A 24,663-nucleotide genomic window follows, 5' to 3' on the forward strand; every position below is an offset into this window, starting at 1 on the left:
CGTGAAATTAAACTTGTTCACAAATGACTTGACTGGTGTCAAATTATCACTCAAACACCCACGTTCCAGTTTTGGTGTAGACCAAAGGACCTGATCAGCTGTCCACTGTGGTAACGGCTGTCTCTAAAAGGCTTAACAAGATAGTTTTGTTGAGTAGCGTGAGGTCGGGAAGGTGCAGAAATGCCACTAGAACGGGCCTTGGGGATGGTATGTGCGAAATGAGTGGACACAGAGCCAGAGAGAACAAAGATCCCATGAGATGGTCATGGACAACTCTGAGTGCTTGTAGTGTGCGTGTGGGTCTGTAGTAGGCCATTGAGATTGAGAGTGTGAGAGATGGAGAGGTGGGCCCCTTTGCATTAAACCCCCTATTTTGCTGACAGTCGCGAAAAGAAACCAAATGGCCCTTTACACACACACACACACACTTATGCGTTTTCATGTTTTCTGAGGACATCACTTACGGGGACCACCCTTTTGAAATGACTAACAGCTCTAAAAAAATCAGGCATGCACACAGTGGCTTTGTCAGCTTATACACACCTTTAAATATAAGATTTTATGAAGTCATGTTTTGACTGTGTCTTTTGTGAACTTCAGAAAAAAAAGATTTTACTTGCGTAGGACTAAATTTCAATACATTTAAATATATTTAAAAACTTCACAGGCACCATCAGAGCAGCTCTTGAAACGTTTTTTATATGCTTTCTTTTTGGGGCGGGTTTTTCGTCCCCATATGTCAAACGGTGCCCAGGAGCTGACTGTTTAAAGAGGTTTGTGTCCCCACAACCATACAGAAACGAGACCTCGCATACACTAACACACTTTAACAGCCTTGCAGTCATCCTGCTGCCTTAGCTTTATTGATTCGTAAATGACACTGGAGTCACTGTCATGGAGATGCTCGCGACCACTCTGCTAGAGCGTCAGTTTCTTTTAAATCAACGGTAAAACGCCGCGAAGCATCGAGGCTAAACATGTACCCACGTTATCTTTCGGAATGCTGTATTCAGCACACAAAAAGCAGAGAGTCACAGAATCGTCATACATGACATTTTTCAACTCAAATTCCACATCTAAGCTGAAAACTTGTTTATTTAGCCAAGTGTGCTTTGGTAACTCGAAGGACCTATTCCTGTTCCACTTCTCCGGTACTGATGGAGATCTTCTCTCCAGAACTCTTCGCCCAGCAGCCCCCGAGGCATTTAATACTGGAATAGTGGCACAGAGTAGCAGTTTAGAAGGGCTAAACTGGAAGAAACCAATTCCCGCTACGGCAATCTCATTCTTTCAGTCAACCCCCCCCCCTCCCCACAGCGCCTTGCAATATGTAGAGGACAAAGTTAGAAACTCCGTGTTTTTTGTTTGTTTGTTTTTTCTTGTAAAACGGACAGAAAAGAAACACCCTTTTTTCATTCATTTTTTTGGATACTTTATGAAACTAGTCCATATTCATTGGATATGTTTTTAGAGCACCAATATAGCAATGCTAGAGATTGAATACAGCCATCATAATTGGCTAAATAATATTTTCAATGAAACAGGTCAGGCTGCATGACACTGAGAGATAAGGCATTTTATGGTATAGTGACCACCCCCCCCCCCCCCCCCCCCCCTCCACTCACACACAGTTTGCTCCTTGTAAATAAAACATAATGCTCATTTTCCCATAGGAGAATGCTCAATTACTATTTCTGCACAGGACAGCAATGTTTGTCGCGAGCTTATCTCCATTGGCCTGTTCTTCCAGCTGTTCTATTCTACTCTTTCATTTTTCGAAGGGGGGTAGTGGTGTTCAATTCCATGCAATGTGCCAAAATTAATGGATGAAATGACCGACATGTATTTATCGCATTGTATTTTGGACAGCTGCATTCATTTCAAGCTCATATAACTACAGACCCATATAATTCTCTTTTTTCCTGATGAAAGAAAATAGTCTACGGTTTCTTATGGCGAATTGAATGTTTATGAAGTCCTGTAACTCAATATTCTGTGGGTCCTGCAATTTGAGTGAAAATGACAAAAACCCTAGCACTGGAGTGGACATATTTTTACACATTGTTTGGCAGAGACTGAGTTAAGGCGGAATGGTCAACACCTTGTATTATGGTCAATGTGAGTTTTAGACATCCGGCCATAAGTTCTGTATAGTTTTTTGTTTGAACCTGTTATTTCATTTTTTTTCCACATTCACCCTGAGGATAAGTGATTCGGTTGGTCCGAAGTGGACTGGATGAAGATGCTATCAACACTTATGGTATTCCGGCTCGTGACAAAGCTTTAGCGAGTGTTTTATGTCGCCCTTCGGTGAGCCTGCCGTAAGTAGCTGTCGTCATTCACGAAGAGTTATGACTCGGAGCGGTAACACCGAAGGGACGAAAACGCCGGAGGAGAAAACAAAAGAGAGGCGGCGCAGGACAATGCAGAAAGGGTGTCATGATATGTTTGGGAAGATAAGGAAAACAGATTATGAACAAGATTATGGCGTTTTGCTTTCATCGCTGGGAGAATTATTTTGTACAAAATAGAGCGGATGACAAGAGGGGCCACAAGAAGACCAAGTCAAGTTTCAGGAAGTCATATCAAATGGATTTTTTTATATCAACCAGGAGGAATCAAAGCAAAGTTGACTTGAGTCTCCCCAACATTGCGCTATGGGGGTAATAACGCATCTCTGCGACACATATTTAGATTGGCAGGTCAGGTTCAAGGGGTGGCGGGGGGCATTTTATTTCCTCACACAATAAGAAAAAAACTGATCTTGAGGAGGGAACAACACTGCAAAAGTATCTGATGGAATGGTTTCGAAAATAGATTGAACAAGAAATAAGGAGTAAAGTTGGTTGGGGGATGGGGAGGGTGAAGAGAGAAAGAGAGAAAAAAAGAGAGAGAGAGGGCTGGGCTTCTTAAACTAATGAGATATTGATTTGGGAGATACACACCTCCTCAGGGCTTCCGGCTGACACTCAGACAAATGGGGAGCCATTCATTACTAAGAGAGAGAGAGAGAGAGAGAGAGAGAGAGAGAGAGAGAGAGAGAGAGAGAGAGAGAGAGAGAGAGAGACAGATATAACACTCAGGAATAGAAGTGGTTGGGGGGGGGGGGTTGGATGGCAATGGGGAGAAACGGATACAATCGAAAGACCACTAGGGTATAAAAAAATGTGTGACGACAATATATGCATTTTGGATGCAGGGTATTTGTGATGATCAGGCAATATCAGTCCAAGTGTGAAAAAGGCGTACATTAGTGCTAATACCCACTGCACCAGACCCTGTTGCCCCTCCCTCAGATTGTGAGCTTGCATCATCATTTTGGTCTATGCATAAAGCTGCCAGTTACCGTACACTTTATGACAGCAACTTTTTACATCGTACATACAACAGTGTTCTCAATTAGTGGTGATAGAGATCGATTTCCTATGAGTGAACCATCACAATCTATTTCTCACTTCGGAACCCTGAGACCCGAAAAAGGTATTGATCCCCCCCCCCCACCACCTTATGTCCTTTACTGTGATCCGCTCCTACTTCTGACTCCGAGATAAAGTGTAGAATCTTGACTTGGTGTGTTATTGCCACTCCACAATGTAATGGGTCAACTATTGAGTGGACACTGATTGTTTGAGCTGGTCGGCAAGGGCCATTGACCCACACTGGCTGTCTCACAATGGGCCTTGTGGGATAGAAAAACAAGTCCGCAGAGATAAGTGCCCTCTCCGGCGACCAAGTAGGGCAATCAAAAGGCAAAACAGATGTTGAGTGGGTAAAGACTAACAAATACTGTGGTAAGTGAGCTTTGCTATGGGGCGACTCTGATCTAACAAATATCACGGTATTTTTCACACTATAATGAAAGGCCTATTTAAAAACTGTTCTCACATTATAAGGCACATGAAATAGAGCATCCACTAAATGAAGCTAAGCTAACTCATTCACTGCCAGACATGCAAAAAATGTGTCCACTCCAGTGCCAGGGTTTTTGTCATTTGTCACTCGAATTCCAGAACCCACAGAATATTGAATTTTAGGAATACATAAACATTCAATACAGCGTTAGAAACCTTAAACTCTCTTTTTTCATCAGAAAAAAAGAGTTAATTCCTAAATTATATGGTATGGAGTGATATGAGCTTGAAATGAGGGCAGCTGTCCAAAATACAATGCAATACATACATATTGGTTTATATAGCGCTTTAACAATACCTGAAGCTGGAATAAAGCGCTAACATGAAAAAAGAGAATGCTGCCCCCTTGTGTAAGGGAAAAACATTGCCAAAGGCCATGGACAGCCATTTATAGGCACCCAAGCATGAACAAACATAACCTGAACAAATCCGCGAATGGCGCTCTACGTCATATTTTCAATTCCTGAATAAATTTGTGAATGGCAGTGAATGAGCTAAAAAGAAGACAATACAGCATTATTTATATGGAGCTTACATAACCACTGTTACAAAACACTTTTCAGAACATTTAAAATGATACGTCCAAGCGATCAGATTATTGATCCATGTGAAAATGAAATTAACACACGCCCACAGTACCTATGGAGTGAAATATGGAAATGCAGCTTAAAACAGAAATTGGGAGGGGGAAAGATAAACAATTTTTACCTTTTGTGAAATACCTGCGCAACCAGGACAATGCCAAATGCCATTTTGAAATATAACCTCATTCACAGAGGCGAACAATGTGGGGTGGTGATAAATTGTTCTTTGAGCAGCTTCATACAAAAAAAAGCATGCACCATGGAGATTTGGTCAAAGGAAGTAGCTCCTGGTAGTGCCGCTTAACCAGATTTGCACACTGGAATGAGGCGGCAATATCCGGAAGTGAAATGTGCGGTTGAAATTCTAAAGTCAAAAGTCATTTCAGGATATCTAACATTTTGTCTTGTGCAGTGTAAGGCATATTAATATCATCATTATTATTATTGCTAAAGCACCCAATATCCCGCCATCATCGCGTCATTAGTCTCATGATTACGCTCCTCTTCTCATCTTTTTTTCCTCGATACCGCATTTCCAAGCTCGTTCTTGTCCAGCGGAAGTTACAATTTAATGGTGTCATCACAAAATCTCATTTGACTGCGAACAATCCGGCACTGCCTAATCAAATTAGCAAAGCCCTCCTTTGATTTTTCAATTATCTCTGCCTCCCCCCCTTCTCCACCTAGCTTTATTTTATACCCTCGGCTGGCTGCCAGCTACGAGGCAAATGATACTGTAGATACATATTGATGACTCACGTAATATGACAAACACTAAATGCCCCTATTTTTGTTCCTAGTGACAGTCTAGAAAGGAGAATCATACCTGTTTTGTTTTCTTTCTTTTGGTATTTTGCACAAAGAGAATTAGATGGAATCGGGCTTGTGCGCAGGTGTGCGCCGTTGTGGGTTGGAACATATCCAGGTCCCATTCGATCACAGTGGCAATCATTCAATTGCGGATTTCATACTTCACGTTAGTAAAACGAAAATGGACTCGCTGGGAGGTAAACTCCAGATCTCGCATTTGAGAAGGAAGTAAAAATAAATACATCATACATTGATTTCAGTTCATTTTGCTGGCTTTCAAAATAAAATGAAGTTAATTAGTTCATATTGATGTGAGAGCCACACTGGATAGAAGGATTATCATATTAATCTGGGAATAACATTGTCAGGATAAAAAAAAAAGAGCAGCGTGTCAATCTGGTAATCCTCCAATCAGGACTGGCACAGTCCTGATTGGAGGAACCTGTCAATCAAGGAATAACACCATCCTGATTGAAGGATTATATCAAAACCGCACCACTATGACACATCGGGGTAGGGGGAGGAGTTATAATGTCCACAGAGAAACTGTCCTAGTGTGATGTAAAATTGTAATGAGTGGAACAGAAACTTTCATGAAAAAACTTCGTGAAACAACAAACCACAAAAAAAGTGAAATCTAAAGTGCATGAAATTGTTTTCAAGTTGAGTTTGTTCGAGAAGATCCCATGAACACATTCCCATGCAAACTCGCATTAGCACCTATAGGCCATTTAGTATTTCAGTGTAGACGGGATGATTTTCGCCATTGGCACTGCTATCCAACGTCTTATCTGTGGTGAAATTACATATTTGTGGGAATTTGTCGCTCCTTTCTGTACCCCTGCACCTCTTTTGTTCAGATTGTTTCAATGTTTCACACTGTCGGGTCTACAAAGGTGCCACTGCTGGGCACGTGGCGTTCCCCAGTAAGGGAATATAGCTAATTCAAATGTGCCAACAGTCTAGAAATAATGTCATTTGCCTGAAATAATGGCCTTTCGCAAGGGGCTCTCAGGAAAAAAAAAGTACCATGGCTGGTGGGGAACAAGAGAAGGAGGAAAAGGTACAAAAGTAATAACTTCAATATTTAATTATCCTGAAAATTAAAGAAAACATGTTTGGGTTATTTTGCCCCAGACAGAAAAACAATGCAGCATGACTTTTAGTAACTTTTCTATTTTCAAAGTTTACCCCCGTCACCTTGTGTGTATTAAAATCTCATTCTGCCGATAGGTGCTGATGTTCACATTAAAGACGTGAAATCCGGCAATCACAAATCCGTATGACTAAAATTTACAATCACATTTACAGTCCGGCCTTCGCCGTCATCTGATGGTCCTTTTTGCACCGAATCGGACGGATCTTGCTGCCTTCTCCCTCCCTCCCTCAGTCATTTTTCAGCCACATTAACTATTGATAATATGTGGGAAAGCATCGCATTCCGAAATAAAATCACTGTCTAAATGTATTCAGAGACTGCTCATAAAATTGTAATTATACACATTACTTTGAATATGAAATGCGGGATGACAGTTATTGTCAGCGGCTAATAAAAGCCATCAATCTCCTCAGCTGTTGGGTGCCACACATGGGCCAAACCCTCTGTGTCAGGTTTTTTTTTGTAACACTCTTTCACCTCTAAAATGCCCTAACATCGTCATAGTTGACGTCAATTTTGCTCTTCCGTATTTTAACTCGTTCACTGCCAGACATGTGCAAAAATGTGTCCACTCCAGTGCCAGGGTTTTTGTCATTGTCACTTGAATTCCAGGACCCACAGAATAATGAGTTTTTGGACTACATAAACATTCAATGCAGCGTAAGAAACATGACACTCTCTTCTTTTATCAGAAAAACAGTTAATTCCTAAATCTGGAATTGGAATGGAAGTCTGGAGTTATATGAGCTTGAAATGATGGCAGCTGTCCAACATACAATTCAATACATAACAACAACTGAAGCTGGAATAAAGCGCTAACGTGGAAAAAAACGGAATGTGCAGCCCCCCTGTAAAAAATAAAAAATATTGCCAGAGGCCATGATGCTTTATCGGCATCCAAGCTTGAAAAATCAAAACCAGAACAAATTCTGGAATGGCAGTGTACGTCATATTTTCAATTACCGAATTAATTTGTGAATGGCAGTGAATGAGTTAAAGGGAACACACACACACACACACACACACACACACACACACACACACACACACACACACACACACACACACACATGCACACACACACACACACACACACACACACACACACACACACACGTACACACAGCATGCGAACCCTTGGATATAATTACAATCCTGACCTTTCAGTTAAAAGACTGCTGGCATAACCATCACATATGCTGACATACACACACACAAACAAACACGCACGCACGCACGCACCCATGCCCACATTGTTAAAGCGCCGGGGTTAAATTGTGCAAGAATAAAGCGCAGCTCAGCAGCAACAAAAGTGCATATCAAAGGAAATTATAACAGGATCACAAGATGAATGCACAGATACGATAATCTCCTTTGGATAAAGTAAACCTTGCGATTCAGGGTGGTCCCCCCGCCTAATGCCCAAAGACGATGGCAAGGGGTGCAACCATTTTAAGATAAATTGTTACATTTGTTTTTTTTGTTTTTGTTTTTCATCGTATTTTCATCGAATGATTGGGGAATGCGTTAAGGGAATGGAATAGCTGCTGGTGATGAGAGACTCGACAAGCAGCATAATAAAGCACGCTAAGTGTAAGCCTGCAAGATTTACGGGGCCTTTACCCCCCCCCCCCCCAAAAAAAAAAAAAAAAGCCGAATGTGCCATTATTTTCCCTCCCAAAACGTTAATGTCACACAGGGCGGTCATAAATACATCTTTGCGTTCATTTAAGGATCCACAATGGAGAAACCCACTCCAGGGTTCTCCCTGGAGGCTGGGGGGGGGGGGGACAACATGGTGGAATAATGGGATATTTTTATGAACATGTGGGAAGATGATATGCATGATGATGCTCACGTGAACCTGCGGTTGAGGTCGCATAATAGCAGGTGGTAGCATATGGCTAACAAATGTAAAGAAATACATAAATCTTCTTCTTCTTTTCCTTTCGGCTTTTCCCTTCAAGGGGTAGCCACAGCGAATCAGTGTCCTCCATCTTTAGAGGTATGATCCGCATGTTTGTTTTGGCCAAGCTTTTACGTCGGATGCCCTTCCTGACACAACCCTCTGTATTTATCTGGGCTTGGGACCGGCACTTATGTCCCCTTGTGGCTACAGAAGAAGCAACTCGTTCAGTAAAAGGCTCCCAAACACAAAATGGTCGTCGGCACAGCAACAATGATAAAAGCAAAACTATACTCACCATTTATTATTATTATTATTATTATTATTATTATTATTATTATTATTATTATTATTATTATTTATTAATACATAAAATAAATGTAATAACATAAAATAAATGTAATTACAATAATAATAATAATAATAATAATAATAATAATAATAATAATAATAATCAATTTAATTTCTAAGTGCCTTTCAAAACTCTCAAGGACACTTACAGTCACAGGACTTTTTGTGCGGGTGAGCAGCGGCAGCTATTCGTGCCAGCGTACACTCTACTTATTATAATAATTATTATAATAATACATTTCAATAATACATAAATAGGTCGAGGTGAACATGAGACCATGCCAAGTAATGACTTGTAAATGTATTTTTTTTTTTGCAAATACACGATTATGTCGAACAAAATGGCTCCTCGTTTTTTTTTTTTTTTTTTTCTTAAAATAATTTACTACCCTTGATTAAATTAATAATACTCCCCTTCCCTCTCTCCCACGGATTTTGACCAATCACGTGCAGCATTAGATCAAGCTAGCTAGCTATTAGATATAGGGTGATCGAGCTGGCTATATATTGGATTGGATTGGATTGGATTGGATTTGCCTTTATTAGTCTCACAGTGGAGAAATTTACATTTCACAGCAGCAAAGTGATGAAAGGAATAAAAAGGAAGGAAGGAAAGGAAGGTTAGCTAGCTAGCTTTCTATCTATGTGAGTTACTTCCAGGTTGAGTTAACGTTGGCGCGTGTGGATGCCGCTGCTCACCCGCAGAAAAACTTATCATGTGACTCTAAAGTGACCTTGACAGTTTTGAAAAGCACTTATAAACAAAATTATTATTATTATTATTATTTTGAAATTTGCTTGCAACGGTTCCTGCCGTTTACAGGACTTTCTTTTGGCATCAGTAAATGAGACGACTGCTTTGGGCCAAAACCGCATTACCCTCATCAATTCCTGTATCTGCGACCATGGATATTTATCCCTGAAGGAAACACCGGAATTTGCATTACTTGGGTTTCCTACCATCTTTATTCATTGTGTGTTGAATTTGCATGTCATTGTCAGACTGTAAATTTGCATGATTTGCCACATGTGCAGTGCTACATGTGTCTGGAGTGGTTATATGATGCGGTGTCACATCATAATGTTGAAGAAGCAAAAGAGGAACAATGTGCACTTCCCAAGGAGCAAATGAAGGTTTTAATTAAGTGTCAAATGGAACCAAGGCCTGGGAGACAGATGATAAAATATCACCCACTGCGTATTTCTTCATATTTATCTGGAGGTTATAGTAAAAACGAACGCCTGGACTGCTGTGTTGCTGCATGAAATGCCACCCAACACACACAGAGGGTATTAAAAATGTAGCATGTTTTGTAGGCTTTGTTTTTGCAATGGTATTGAGTCAGGAGCTGGCCACACAAAATGTTGACGGCAATCCTGATGTGTGCATCTGTACAATAGTCAGAGTTGTATCGTAATGTTTACACTCGCAACCGAGTGGAATATGAATTATTTTTGCATGTCCGCAGAGGCTCGCAGATGAATCTAAGTATTTGAACTACACTTAAAACGGTACAGTGTCATTTGTAGATTAAAGACATTTAATAAAAGTTACGCTGCCATTTTTTTCCACCATCAATTAAAAAAAATACACTAAAAAAATAATACTAATACAATAATAACCTTGCATGTCATGAATTTCCCCCCGAAAGTGATTTTTTTTAAATGATTGACATTTATTTGAGTTCCTGTGAGAAAAAAGGAGAAACAAAATGTGGTGTGCGGGTGATTAGGCATAACCTGCTAGAATGCTGGTCTTCTCAAACAAATAGAATATGTTAGAATCTGTCCTGATTTTGTCATTGTGTTCAAAATTTAAGGCTTTCTCATTCTTACAATACAATGCATAGAATACATATTGATTTATATAGTGCTTTAACAACAGCAGAATTGTAAGATGGAGGGCTATCATATACATGAAAAATAGAGCAGTCACAAAGATAGTAGAAAACACTTATTGTTAAATTAATCACTGCAACTTCCTTTTGTTTTTGAAATGTCCCCAAATATCTGTGGTAGTGCCTGATGATGGAGATATGTCACTGCACATTCTGATCCAATTTTGATAAAATCAAAACAATAACTATTGTGGCGCTCCAACAATGTACAAGAGGTCAGGTACCAAACATTGCTGTCATCTTTGTACTACAAGACAGCTCAAACAAATAGTGCTTCAAAAGATATGTCATGTTTGATTTCTTTGGTGGTCTTTTAAGGGACAACAGAAGCCCGAAGAGTGAAATCCATCACTGCTTCAAGGGTCCGCAGCACAGTCTGTCCAACCAGTTCTTAATGTATATATCATCACATATTTATCCACGTACACATTAAAATAAATACAAAAATATTTGTTGTCCCTGTGAGCTGGAGTTTTTTTCCCCTTTCCCCTGCTTTCATGCAGTTCCACTTTTGAATGATTCCATTGCCATCTATTGGCAGCTCCCAAACATAGCAACTCTGTAGGGGAGAAGGTTTATTGGACATCTCAGAAGGGAGGAGGTGAAGAAGATTCTAACTTCCACGACTGCCAATGACGTTTGGGTTATTTATTTATTTTTTGTATTATCATAATCAGAATAATCTTTATTGCCAAGTATGTAGAACACACAAGGAATTTGTTTCCGGTAGAACACGCTGCACTAGTATCATCGTCAAATGAATTCAAAGAGGCACTATACAGTTCTATTTGGTTTACCTGTTTAAAGAGTTCATGGCTTCATTATTAATCCTCGACACCAAAATATGAATAATACTAAAAATGTTATTAATGATATTCCGGCTACAGGATAAATGGCTTGATACTGAACTGAATTATGACAAGCGCATCCAAACATACTTGCTCAAAATTTGGAGAAATTGCTTATAGTTTGAAAAAGCGCTTCGAAATAATATTTAGTTTCAATATTATTAATATTGTTATTGTTATTGTTATTATGACTAGTAACATCATCATCATCCCATTTTTTTTGTGAAAATCGAAAATAATGTCAATGTCAAAGCAAAATAACACTCAGGGGTTAAAAAAAGTGTACTGACTGAGTTTAAAGGGGCTTTAAATATCTAACAAAAATGGCATAATTTGTATAAAAATATTCAGTGGTTCATCCCAATGACTGTGAACAATTGTGCAGCATGACCAACCTTTGCAATAAGCAAAAATGACCACCAGATGGTAGGGTAACTTCAGAAATAGCATCCAACAGTTCTGATTTCACCCCAAGATACAAAAGAAGAGACATGGCCTTTAAAAAAAAAGTGGAAATTTGAGAGATTAGTTATTAGAATCATTTTGCTTTGATACACTTGTGTTGCCTCACTCGTTTTCCTGAGATTATCTTTCATAGCAACATCTCTCCAGATGACGTTGCTCACCCACAAGTACTTTTTTGCCACCGCTTGCATGTTTCTGACTACATGCAACACACCTGGAGGGCATGTACAAATTGGATGTGAAAACAAGATTGAATGAGCAATTTTAACTCCCTCTCATACTGTTCAGGTAAACCCGAGTCTCTCTCAGTTGCTAACGAGTGAAAAGCAGTCTGCATCTGAGGCTGATGTCCACAGTTATAATCGGTTGTATGTTTAATTTAAAACAAAATTGGGAGGCATATGTTACAGCCCACTAGCTATATAAAAAAATATATATTTTCGAGCTTCATGCTAAATCTCACGGGCAGTCAGCCATTTCCAAAGCGTCTTTTACAGAGGTAATATTTTAACACAATCCTCCTACGGAAAGAATACGATTGTCTTTAAACTGTGGGTGTTTTGGGGAAAATGTGGTGAAAAATGGACTGTTGGAGGCTGTTACCGTGGCGATGAGAATATGATGGCGAATATTATATGATTGAATAACCACTGTATGGTCTTTCAAATATTCTTGTTGGGTAATATGTTACCTGTTAACTGTGAATTTCTCACTTCACATGGATTTTCTGAGGAAGTTACAATTTCTATTTTAGGTTACCTTCTAAAACAACATTGACGGTTTTCACTGTAAGGAACTTCATTGAGTTTGGTTGAATCTGCTGCGACAAAGTATAAAAGCAGGTACCAAAGGAAAGTGATATTAATGAGAAGTATGTCTCAATCCTGTCAAACTACAGAGCAGGAAAGGGGGAGGTCGGGGTGTAATTGCCTTGCTTTCCAAACATCAGAGAGGCGGACAGGTCGGCAAGATATTAAGATGAAGAAAAGATGGGCGCAACTTGTTCTATGGACAAAAAAAAGAGTAAGACATTGAGACACAATGAAAACAAGAAGAAAGAGAGGTAGGTGGACAGTGAAGGACGTGAGAAGGCTTCCATGCTAAGCAGTGCAGATCAGAGCAGGGGCCTCCTATTCTCAGAACAAAACAATCTAAGACAATCAAGTGACTTAGTGATGAGCAAGCAGTATCTTCAGTTGGAGGACGTGAAGAGAAACAATGAATAGAGGGAAGAAACGTATTTACGTCCTCTTTTTTTGCCGACGATCTCAAGCTAATCAGACTTTCTTCTTTCCATTCAAACCAGGCACGTGGAATCACAGGCATCTCTCAACTCAGTTTGCACCTTCAACTGGTGTCTGTGTAGGCTCTCAGTCGTACAGGAGTGGTCCATCGATGAAAAGGTTTCTTCAGTCGTCATCTGTACTTCTTTGAAGGGGTTGAACGTTTCGTTCCTCATCCGAAGAGGTTCGTCAGTGAACTAAAGTTGTGCTGGTAACTGGCCCAATAATACAGTATCCCTAATGGACAGATTTTGACTGTGATTATCAGGGCAGAGGTCTGGCACCACCACCTCTGTCCATTAGGAATATTCACAGGGCCGGAGACCAGCACAACTTTAACTCGCTGACGAAGCTATTCAGATGAGGAGCGAAACGCCCGACACTTTCAAAAAGTACATATGACGGCTGAAGAAACCTTTTCATCGACCTTCAACTGACGAATGTTACAGACTAAAATTACAACAGACAGTGGAGATCTATGAGCCCCTTGAACGGAACTATTTAAATTTAAAGTATTTCTGAATTGAGGATGATTATGATAATGGTCTGTCTTTGCCTAAATCAAACACATAAAAACCATATTAACCAACTGTGCCAGTATTTATATACGGCCACATGGGACCTCGGTTATATTGTCACTGCATCAGGCATATCTCCAAAGCTATACAATCGCTGTACCGGAACGCCTACCTTGGCGATGTAACATGGCATGACAGTCTGCCAGGAGCGTCAACACGAACAGCAAAGCTTGCACTGATGCAAAAAAAAACAAAAAACAAATAAATAAATAATGAACTCAATGCATAGGCATTTCCACCACAGCGCAAGTTCACTGTCTACGAAAATGAATCTCACGGTTTTCGAACGGCTGCATATTTTAAGACATGCCCATTGAAAATTATGATGTACCTTTCTGCTTTTGCAGAGTCGTTTGCAAAGAATGAACAGATCAACAAGTACACATGGACGTTTAACACATGTACAGATGAAAAAGGACAGGGCCCGAGATTGAGCCATGGGGCACACCAAATCGTATTAAGCATTGTACAATATAAAACCCTGTTTTTATGGAATGTCGTGTGAGATTGCGAATTTAAATAGACAATAAGAGGCGAGTTTCACTCTCACATTCATACCATCAATAAGTGAGAAACCGAACAAAATCAAATCACGTGTGCATCCTCTGCTGAGGGTAGCCAATCACAGATTGGTGGACAATATTGTGGGTTATTCGGGGACAGGAGATGTTTAAAGAAATAGCCCAGATGATACCATTCATTCTCGTACACAGCCTTTCCATGGTTTCAACTGTCTCCATAATGGCCTGTCTGTGACTGCAACCTCCTAATTTAACTTGTATATATCACGGTTGATATAAATCTGTTAAGAATTTCATCATCGGAATCAACTTTGTATGAAAGGTTGCCCACAGCATTTCAATTCAAATTTGTAATATGTCCTTTATGGCAGAGGAGGGACCATTTCCTCATCATCTCTCATGCAAACACACAAAAACACACACACACAAACATGCACATATACAGGCAAACACACCTTCAGTTGAAAAGGCCATGCATTCACTGTATTCTATTTGATTTGTATTTGAAAATACATTCCCCATTCTGAAATCCCTCCCCTGGGCCAGGAGATAGTGCAGGCAAAGCCACTGTGGACAAGCAAATAAGAGCTGAATTGCTAAAACTGTTTCTGTTGCCGTATTCATGAAGTGAGAGGGAGGCAGTGTGGGCAAGGGGAGGCTTTCGAAGGTCGCCAGTGAAAGTAATTTAAAATCCCTGAAGGTGTCTCTCAATGAATGTCAATAGAAAGCATAATGCTGCTTTTATTCAGCTCTTTCAGAGGGAGAATGATGGCGGGAGGGTCCAAGATGACAAAAATAAATAAATCCCAACAACTAGGACTGATGGGTAAACAGCCATGCTGAATGTAGAGAGCAACATGGAACTGAATATTTACAAAATTTCTTCTGATATCTTAGTACACGATTAGTCAAGAACTCATGTATACATGAGTAGAGAGCAGGTACGATGTGAAGCTGTTCCCTCCCTTATAAACGGATACCAAACTTACTTAGCCATAAAATGTGATTTTTTACAATAATTTTGATAGCTTTCTTAGTTTTCAGGCACAATTAACATTAACAGTCAACTAAAAACGGCATACGTCTTTTTTGGTCAACAGCAAGTTGCAAAGTGTTTTTTTAAGGTGCTAAGACTCAGATACACTACAGAACAAAATATGGATTGTTTTTGTTTTGAAAATAGCAACAAAACTCCCCACAAATCAAGGTTTTGCTTTGTATACATCTTGGCGTGATTGGTGTACCCCAAGGGTCAATCTTAGGTACAGCACTGTTTGCTTTAATGAGGATGCAGAAGTATGATCATAACAATTTTATAGGTGTCTATATTCGTGGGGGAATGTTGGAAGCACAAAATATTTGCTGGGCCCTTGGTTTAGCATCACCTAAAATTGTTGAGAAGCACTTTATCAAAAGTATACCAACACATCAGTGTCGCAGCATTTATACAAACAACAAATTATTCACCAGTAATCGTTTTACATTCAGATCATTAAGTCGATCGTCAGACACTTACTTCATATTCTTCCATCCAGGCTAATACCAAGAGCAACCGGCTGAGTGCAACCGCTCATGCAGCAGTTGACAAACAAGCTATTTGATTGGCAGAACCGTTCGTGTTATTCCAGAACACATTTCGCTAAATGTGTTGGTGGTCAGTGTAATGGAAAAAAATGCATAAACACAAATGAAAAATGGCCTCGATTAATCATCCTAAGTAGCGTCTGGTAATTTCTCAGAGAAAACCCATATCACAGAACATGAGTAAGGAAATTACCCTTATAGTGTGCAAGTCAGCAGTGAACGTTTGTACGCGGGTGTGTGTGTGTGTGGGGGGGGGGGTGCAGTTTTGATTAAATTGAAAAGGCGTGCTGGGATAAATGAAGTGAGGAGTTGGACTGTACAGGGCTTGACATGTATTAATGAGCAGGCGAGAATGGAGAGACGCTCCTAATAAGCCATTTGGTGGTAGCAAATACTGGGAGAAAGAGAAGAGAGGAGGAGAGAGAATGACTTACTGGAAGAATCCAGACATTTGCTTCAGATGATGTAACGTCCACAAGGGATGCGTGACCACATTGACGCTGTTCCAAAGGACAAGAAATACATAGGTTGTTACGTTTAATGGAGGATAGTTATTTTCTTGAGGGAAATCATCGATAAACACAATAATGCATAGCCAGGGTTATGGAAAATCTGGAAAGATACCATCTATATTATGAATTCCAGGTCTCACTATTATTATCAATGCAAAACATTGAAGTCCCCCATAGCAGAGCGAGAAAGTCCCCAGGGGACGACATTCACCTCCTCCTTCCCGTGGCTCTAATCCATCTCAGGCTTTTCAGCCATTTTGGGTTTGAATGTAAACATTGTGATAACACAATCAGCCCCAGTCCTTTCCATCCTTCTCTCCATCACTCTCTCTCTCGCTTTGCCGTTTCTTTCTCCTTCTCCTTGCTACTGGGCCAGATAATGAAATACATAAATGCAACAACATTTTTTTTTGGTCTTCTTTGGGAGACAGTGGGCCACGTTTCTTTCCCCTGTCCCTTTCTACCTTTGATGTCAGCGTGTGTTTCGCTCCAAAACAAAATGCAGAACAGCCGATGAATAATGGAGCGAAGCAGCAAACAGCCACCCTTCTAATCTCAGCAGGCCCGCAGCAGTGCTTCAAAAAGCTTTATAAGCTTGCGACACCGCTGCAATAACACCAAGATGATCGTATTGTGTACGGTCGTGGCGGCCATGACGGTGGTCACGGTTTGAGAGAGAGTGACCCGATGACCACAATTGCTTCGTGTTGCTGTCAGAACAGATTTCAAATGGCGGCTTTGGTCCGCTGACAAAATAGACAACTTCATCTAAATGCATTCATGTTGCATTTGAATGACTTGTTAGTATTTAATATCCAATCTTTTGATCGACATCTTAGCCTCACACCGTTTCTGTCCGCCAGAGTAGCAACTTTTAACTCATTCACTGCCAGACATGCAAACATGTGTCCACTCCAGTGCCAGGGTTTTTGTCATTGTCACTTGAATTCCAGGACGGAGAGTATTGAGTTTTAGAACTACATAAAGATTCAATACAGCGGTAGAAACCTTACACTGTCTTCTTTCATCAGAACAAAAGAGTTAATTCCTAAATTATATGGGTGTGGAGTTATCTTAGATTGAAATGAGGGTGAATGTCCAAAATACAATGCAATACATAGATATTGGTTTATATAGCGCTGTAACAACAGCTGAATCTGGAACAAAGCACTAACATGGAAAAAAGGGAAATGCTGCCTCCTTGTGGAAAAGAAAAAACATTGTCAGAGGCCATGACCAGCGCTTTATCGGCACCCAAGCATGAAAAAAACTAAACCCTAACAAATTCGCGAATGGCGTTCAATGGCATATTATCAATTCCTGAATAAGGTCCTGAGTTAATCGGTTCATTCATGTTGGTCTTTCTTCTTTGAAGATTCGGGCCTTTGAAAAAAACTGACAAGTTGAAAGGTGAAAAGGGGAAGATTGTAAAATTTGAGTACTGCAAAAGTGATGTTGAAATAGATTTGTTTCTTTCCTTTGAGTGTATAAGGAAATTAACCAGTAAGATCAACATCCAATCTCCCAAAAATTCATTCGTGAGTAATCAACATGCTTGAGGAATACTTTTTATCCTCATTTTTTTTCTCTGGAGAGACACTTGCTCCGTTGTGAAGAAATCAATAAAGACTAAGCCTTCCCCGTGTGGAGCAAGGATGTTCTGCCACTGTTTGTGTGGATGTAATCAAGTGATCTCCCATGTTATGAAATGATGACTCACCTTATTAATTGTTGTGTATCTGCCTATGGATGAATAATGATTTAATTCTGTATGTTCTTTGTGTGGCAATTTGAAGAGTAAATGATTTTTATAAATATCTTGAATTTAGCACACTCACCTAAAATATTTTTGAAATGATGTGAAGGTTAATGTGGAGTATTTTTTCCTCTTTTACTTAGTTATTTTTTTTACTGATGTTACTTAACTCATGAATCGAATGAGGGTGGGTTGTTTACAGGCTCTACTCACTCCTTTTCCACTCTCTCTTTCGCTCTCTCTGGGGGAAAGCCTCCAGCTTTAGGTAATGCACTTTTTTTTGAGTGGGTTTTCCGGGCAAATGTTAATCAACCACTTTCTCACACATTATTAGCTTCCTGTCTCCGTCTTTATATTTGTTCTCTTCTGCTTCCACTGGCTTTGTTCCTGTCTATCACACAGCGCCATTCCCGTGCGCCCTAATTAAACACCCACACCGCCCACAAAAAGAAAAAAAAAGAACAAATCAAAACAGGCATTATAGAAAAATGACTTTTCAGGTAAGTGCACATTTGATAGCTTTTAAGCACACATAAACAGTGGTTGACTTATTTTTACGCCTGCATTACAGTTAAGAATGTCAAAATGGGCGATGCAGCATCTTCTTTCATGAAGCCTCCCACTCCACTTGTGTCTTCAAGCCAATCAATGTCCCAAATGTGTTTTGCGATGATTGGCTCGATTTGGGGCGGGAAGTAAAAAAAAGTGAGGCTGAGTGCACAACGCCTGACTTCCCCCTGGAAGAGTTAAGTGTTTTCAAATGTATCCTGCAGCGTCAACACTGGCACTACTGGCTTTGCTTCATTACCATAAAGAAATTTCGCTGCGGAGGCTAGACCGGCAATAAAATGGCGAACAGATGAGAGCCAAAGTGAGGAGCGAGTGAGACGGATAAGGCAGAAGAAAAGAGGGATGGGTGAGAAAAGGAAACCAGTGTATACTGCAGACAGGTTGGGAGAAGCCTAAAAGATAGATCAATAGCTTTGTGATATCCCACACCTGCTCAAAAAATAAATAGAATACAAGTTTGAACACCGAAAAACTAAACCATTGGCCAACTAAGTTGTATGAACACGGATCTCCTCATCCAAAAACAACCAACGAGTGTTACCATTACTCAAATAATTTCAAGAAGCCATGTGGCGAACTACAGAAAAACTTTCCAAAGCGTCTTTGACTGAACAAAGCAGACAACAAGACACAAATCCCGGATTTTCTGCCTGTAGTCACACACAGAGCAGAATCTAAGCAGTTATGATTTATTTATTTGTCATCGTGTCGCTTATTCCGGTGTCTGAAGAGTGACAATCAGAGAAGCCAGTTTCAGCACCATGGATAGCTCCCATGCCTGTTGGTGGATTTTCCTATGGGATTATTATTCCCGATTACAAAAATACTTAAAATTGAGACAGAGGAGACCCACCTCGTACTATTTACACATACAAATAAATAAATAGGATTTTAACACCCCAATTAATCCCCCCTACACAAAAAATGAGTTCCATGATGCCGTTTTGCAGTGTTACATCATGCCTTGTTAGAGGCACAAACACACATAATTTGTACCCAACTCTGATGACCTCTTGCCTGGATTTTATCACTTTCCGTCTCGATCCACGTCTGTTTAATTATCTCAGTGTCAAAGGTTATTTGCTGGTTAGTTCCACTTTTTTTCTCTCTCTCAATCCATTTCGTGCTGCAACCATCGCACACGGTGTTGATGGTGAAGTGCGTTTTATGTCTCGGCAAAATAGAAACACATGCAGTGCCGGTATGACATATGGCTTTTGAAATAGTTATCTACAAGAGAGATCTCTTGAAGAAACCTTTTAACGAAGGCTTGCGGTTCATTTAGCTACTCACAAGTTTAAAAATTCCAACCGACGAAGAGCTGCTTCAACGTTCACATTCAAGATATGAACAATGGATATGCTTATTTGAATTGACTATAAATTGTAGAACAGTTACATGAATGGAAATGACCCCTCAAAGGTGATTATCAATCACTTGTGGCATGAAAAGTAGAGTTTCAAAATGGCAAAAAAAAAACGCTTGGTGGCGCCGTTTTTATTCCCGTTCTCGCTATTTTCATTGTGATTGGTCAAAAATGACTAAAACCGGAGAATCCTACGCATGTTGAGTATTTTATAAAACACATACGAGTAGCTGATTTGAGTTTACACATTCATCTGGCCTATGCTATGCTACAGCGCTGCGTCTCCATGGGTGTCAAAAAGAGCATATCAAGGCAATGAGCAAACTGCAAGCTCAAAATGTATCACGGTGGAAGCAAAAGACCCCATACTGCTCAGAACATATTTTAAGTTTGAGGCTTTTTTTTATGACACACTATGTAAAGCACATTGGAAGACTTTTTGAAACGTGGCTCAATTCCCTACACAGCAGCAGCTCAAAGACCTGAAATTAATAGGGTTTGGTTTATTTGAGCGTCGTGACTTCAGGCTGTGTTCAATACAACCCCATGGTTCCACTCTCGCTAATGAGGGAAAGGGCCATTCATTTCAAGGTTAGCCAGAGAATGAAAAGATAATTAAAAAAAAACTAAAAAAAACATTGCAAAATAAATTACTTGGACAGATGTCAAGGCCAGATACATTCTTTGAGAAGAAATACTCCGGGCCCTCTGTTGTCCCCTCGATAACTACTTACCATATAGTTGAGAGTTCATTATCATATGAGAAGGAAATTTTGATTGGAAGGCACACAGAAAAAAAGAATCGTTATGTCACTCTGCCCGCCCTATTGAAAAATATCTGCCTCAGCTTAGTCAAACCAACCCTGACTTGAACAGATCCTTTCTAATTCTTGATGGCGTTGAAGTAACATACTGCAAGATCATAGGTACCAAGTTCGATCAAAGTCTGAAAACAGCAATGTAAAAATATATGGAGGAAAAAAAAAAACGCAGACTTGAGAGGACTTACTGAATGATGTCAGGGAGATGGAGAGGTCTGTGTCTTCATTTAATAAAAACCTATCAGACACACAAAAAAATGAAGTGTGAGAGTGTCCTACTAAATACATCATGCATTGTCGTGTTTATTTATACAAACACAACCAGAAAATTGTCACAGTCGTGTAAGTTTAAAAAATATATATATTAAAGTGGCGAAAATCCTGTCAAACATCGGAAATATCAAATTCCCTTCAATTGTTGTGAGTATATTCACTGTAATACAAATGCACGTTACCAAACTAAGTTATTCATTCATTTCCTGAAAGTCCGTTTCTGAATTATAATGTTCCACTTCTGAGTAACTTTCCACCCATGAGATTTTGATTAATTCATCTGAGATATATGTTTTATTTTCTCAAGGTCTTAAGATCCCACTGTACTTTCGGCAAATCACTCATACATTTAAAGTGAAGTGCATTGCTTTTTAAATAATTGCCATATAAATATTACTGCCATATCTTCTCGGATTTTTATTTTCTTCTTGTCCTTTCCCGCAGTCAGGCCAATTACTTTCTGAAACTAATTGCAAAGGAAGGCATTTTGAAATACTAATGAGAAAAAGCCATCAGGAAAACGGTTTAACGGACTTCATGCTGCAAACTTCCTAGTCACGCTCAGGTCAATGACATAACTATGCGAGTACTTAAAAATTCTATTAGTTTTCTGACATTTTAGAGTTGGTGAGAATAATTGACTTGTGGTGTGTTCATTATGCTTTTAAACGACATATCTTTGTATGCTACACGATATCAAGGTGGGTGAGGGAATCAAGTTGGGTGTGTTCCCGCCCACAACGATGCAAACATCCATTTCTTGTTGGGTCTATCTCCAAAAAAACATATCTAAATACATTTATATATACAGGTATATGTTTGTTGTGCTAACTAAAATTATACAGGGCACGAATAGTACCCTTGAGGTACTGTAAACTTTCTCCAAAACTAACCACATCACATGAATGGTAATCCAGAGTCAAATCATGACTGTGAGTCCCACTTTTGTCAAGTAAATATTCTTGATGTCAAGGTGAGTGCCATTGCCACATTCCTCTCACGAGACACCCCCCCCCCCCATTGTTTTTACCGCAACCTTCATCGGAAATCATTATCAGGACATACGTATTTATGAAAATGAATGCTATCCAATATGATGTTCTGAACTGCAGTGCTATTGTATTGTGTGTATAGTGTATGTTTTTATTCCATATATAAGTAAATAATGAATTTTGAATGAAAAAAAACATAAAAAATGGTCATCAATGCATTGATCAAGTTTAACTTATTCACTGCCATTCACAAATTTATTCAGGAATTGAAAACGTGACAGAGTGCCATTCCGGAATTGGTTTATGTTTTGTTTTTCTCATGCTTGGGTGCCGATAAAGTGCAGGCAATATTCTGGCAATATTTTTTTCTTTTCCACAAGGGGGGCAGCATTTCCATTCTTTCCATGTTAGCTCTTTGATCCAGTTTCAACTATATAAACCAAAATGTATGCATTGCATTGTATTTTGGACAGCCACCCTCATTTCAAGCTCATGTAACTCCAGACCCATATAATTTTGGGATTAACTTTTTTTCAGGTTCTACGTGTTCCTACAGCCGCACACTGGGCGTGCAAAAAGACAACATCTTATGTTTTATACACACGCTCTTTCTTACGCAATCAGCATTTCACGTTGTCCTACATCAGCGGTCATCAACCAGCCACCTTTTTGCGATTACATTTACTCTGCAGTAATCAGCAGAAGAGCGTCGCTGCTAGTCCGAATGGCAACCTTGACAGTGGACGGTCCAACCATCTGGTTATTGCTCATCATAACCGGAACAGGTGCAGCAATTTAATGGTTGTTTTACTAGCTGGTATGAAATAACAATAAAAAAAACCGGCAGATTCACAACTAGCGAGGATTCATAAAGGGTGGGCCTTTTACCTTGGGTGAACTCTCACTTCCAATGCAGGATCTGTTGTGCTATTAAAGTTGTTATGTGGGTGTGTCCATTTTTGCAAGGAAGACTGGAACAAAAGATCCCCGAAGAGATGTGAAAGAATAATTTGCAGTTATCGAAAACAGTTCATTTTGAAAGTTGTTACCAAAGGCCATGTAGGTTCGGAATAGTTATTTTCTTAATCCATGAAATCACCATTTAAAAATGAAAGAACATTTCGTCGGAATTTGAGAAGAGGCCAACTACTTTTTCACGACACTATTATGTTTTAATTCGGTTTTACGACCAGCCAGTCTTTAATATTTCAAACGATTGCATGAAATGACCATTTCCCGTGATGAGTTGTCTAAAGCTATTCAATTTGGATAGTTCCGTTCACGCTGCCGACGAGGTCTCACTTTACCCTTGCCCTCCTCTGGAATGCATTTTTTTTTTCAAAGTCATTCAAGTAATTGCTGCGAATGGTCACTTTTTTAAATCCAAGCACAGAATGACTGCTAAAAAAATAAATAATAAATATTTTTATTAGCCTTTTCTTGCTTCCAGTGCGCAATTATAGTAATAATTAATAATTCTATTGATTCTTCTGACCCCTAACCAACCATTTGGCCAACTTCAGTTTGTGTGTAGCCATTAACCCATTCACTGCCAGACATTTGCAAACAAAAGTGTCCACTCCAGTGCCAGGGTTTTTGTCATTGTCTCACGAATTCCAGAACCCACAGAATATTGAGTTTTAGGACTACATCAACATTCAATGCAGCGTAAGAAACCTTAGACTTTCTTCTTTCATCAAAAATAAAGAGATAATTCCTAAATTATATGGGTTTGGAGTTATATGAGCTTGAAATGAGGGTGGCTGTCCAAAATGCAATGCGATATTGGTTTATAAGGCGGTTTAATAACAGCTGAGGCTGGAACAAAGCGCTAACATGGGGAAAAAAGGAAAATGCAGCCCCCTTGTGGAAGGGAAAAAAACATTACCAGAGGTCTGGCCAGCGTTTTATTGGCACCCCAGCAGGAAAAACCCAAACCCAAACTAATTCACGAATGGCATTGAATGCATCAAAGTCAGAATTGTGAAATTGAAGTCCACATTCCCACTATTTCATTCTCACTTTAAAATCAGAATTGTGAGATTAAAGTCAGAATCCTAAGATTAAAGTGAGAATATTGCCAACTTTATTTATTTTTTCTTCATTGGCCCTAATCCTCTCCGGTCGGATTAGCACAGAGGGAGAAAAAAAAAGAAAAACCCTGCTATTTCTATAGTTGTAACCATACGGTAGGAGTGTGAAGTGGAGGAGGCAGCCAGAAGTACGCTACAATGAGAACATTAGTAGGAGGGATTCTGTTGTCAGTGCAGTCAAAGCCTCCAGTTGGTCCAGCTGAGATAGCACCACGGTGGATTTGTCGCCCTGCGTCACACGTATGGATGAAGAGAATGAGCGAGTTGGTGGTTACGGTCTCTTATTGGGATGTTGGCATTCAGCGTAATATACTGTATGCAGTTATTGTCTTATTGTTGCTTTCATATTCAGTCAAGTATTGTTGGTTCGGCTCATTTTCTC

At 39.7% G+C, this 24,663-nt stretch overlaps 1 protein-coding gene across 15 annotated transcripts in view; it reads right to left on the minus strand.

The window, feature by feature from the left end:
- The window catches only part of rbfox3a (RNA binding fox-1 homolog 3a), a 216,437-nt gene that overhangs the window by 141,259 nt on the left and 50,515 nt on the right, over positions 1-24,663 (minus strand). For 12 of the 15 annotated variants that reach the window (XM_089015696.1, XM_089015695.1, XM_089015704.1 and 9 more), the window contains exons 3-5: positions 21,112-21,161; positions 16,333-16,398; positions 13,906-13,968 (exon numbers count right to left, since the gene is read on the minus strand). In XM_089015696.1, coding sequence (XP_088871822.1) covers positions 13,906-13,968; positions 16,333-16,349 — 80 coding nt within the window. In that variant the 5' untranslated portion in view covers positions 16,350-16,398; positions 21,112-21,161. The remainder of the gene's footprint in view (positions 1-13,905; positions 13,969-16,332; positions 16,399-21,111; positions 21,162-24,663) is intronic. The other 3 variants (XM_089015709.1, XM_089015706.1, XM_089015697.1) reach the window with 2 other exon arrangements.

Source organism: Hippocampus bargibanti, linkage group LG15 (assembly GCF_051943395.1).
Source record: "Hippocampus bargibanti isolate YZ-2025 linkage group LG15, ASM5194339v1, whole genome shotgun sequence".
Taxonomy (NCBI): Eukaryota; Metazoa; Chordata; class Actinopteri; order Syngnathiformes; family Syngnathidae; genus Hippocampus; species Hippocampus bargibanti.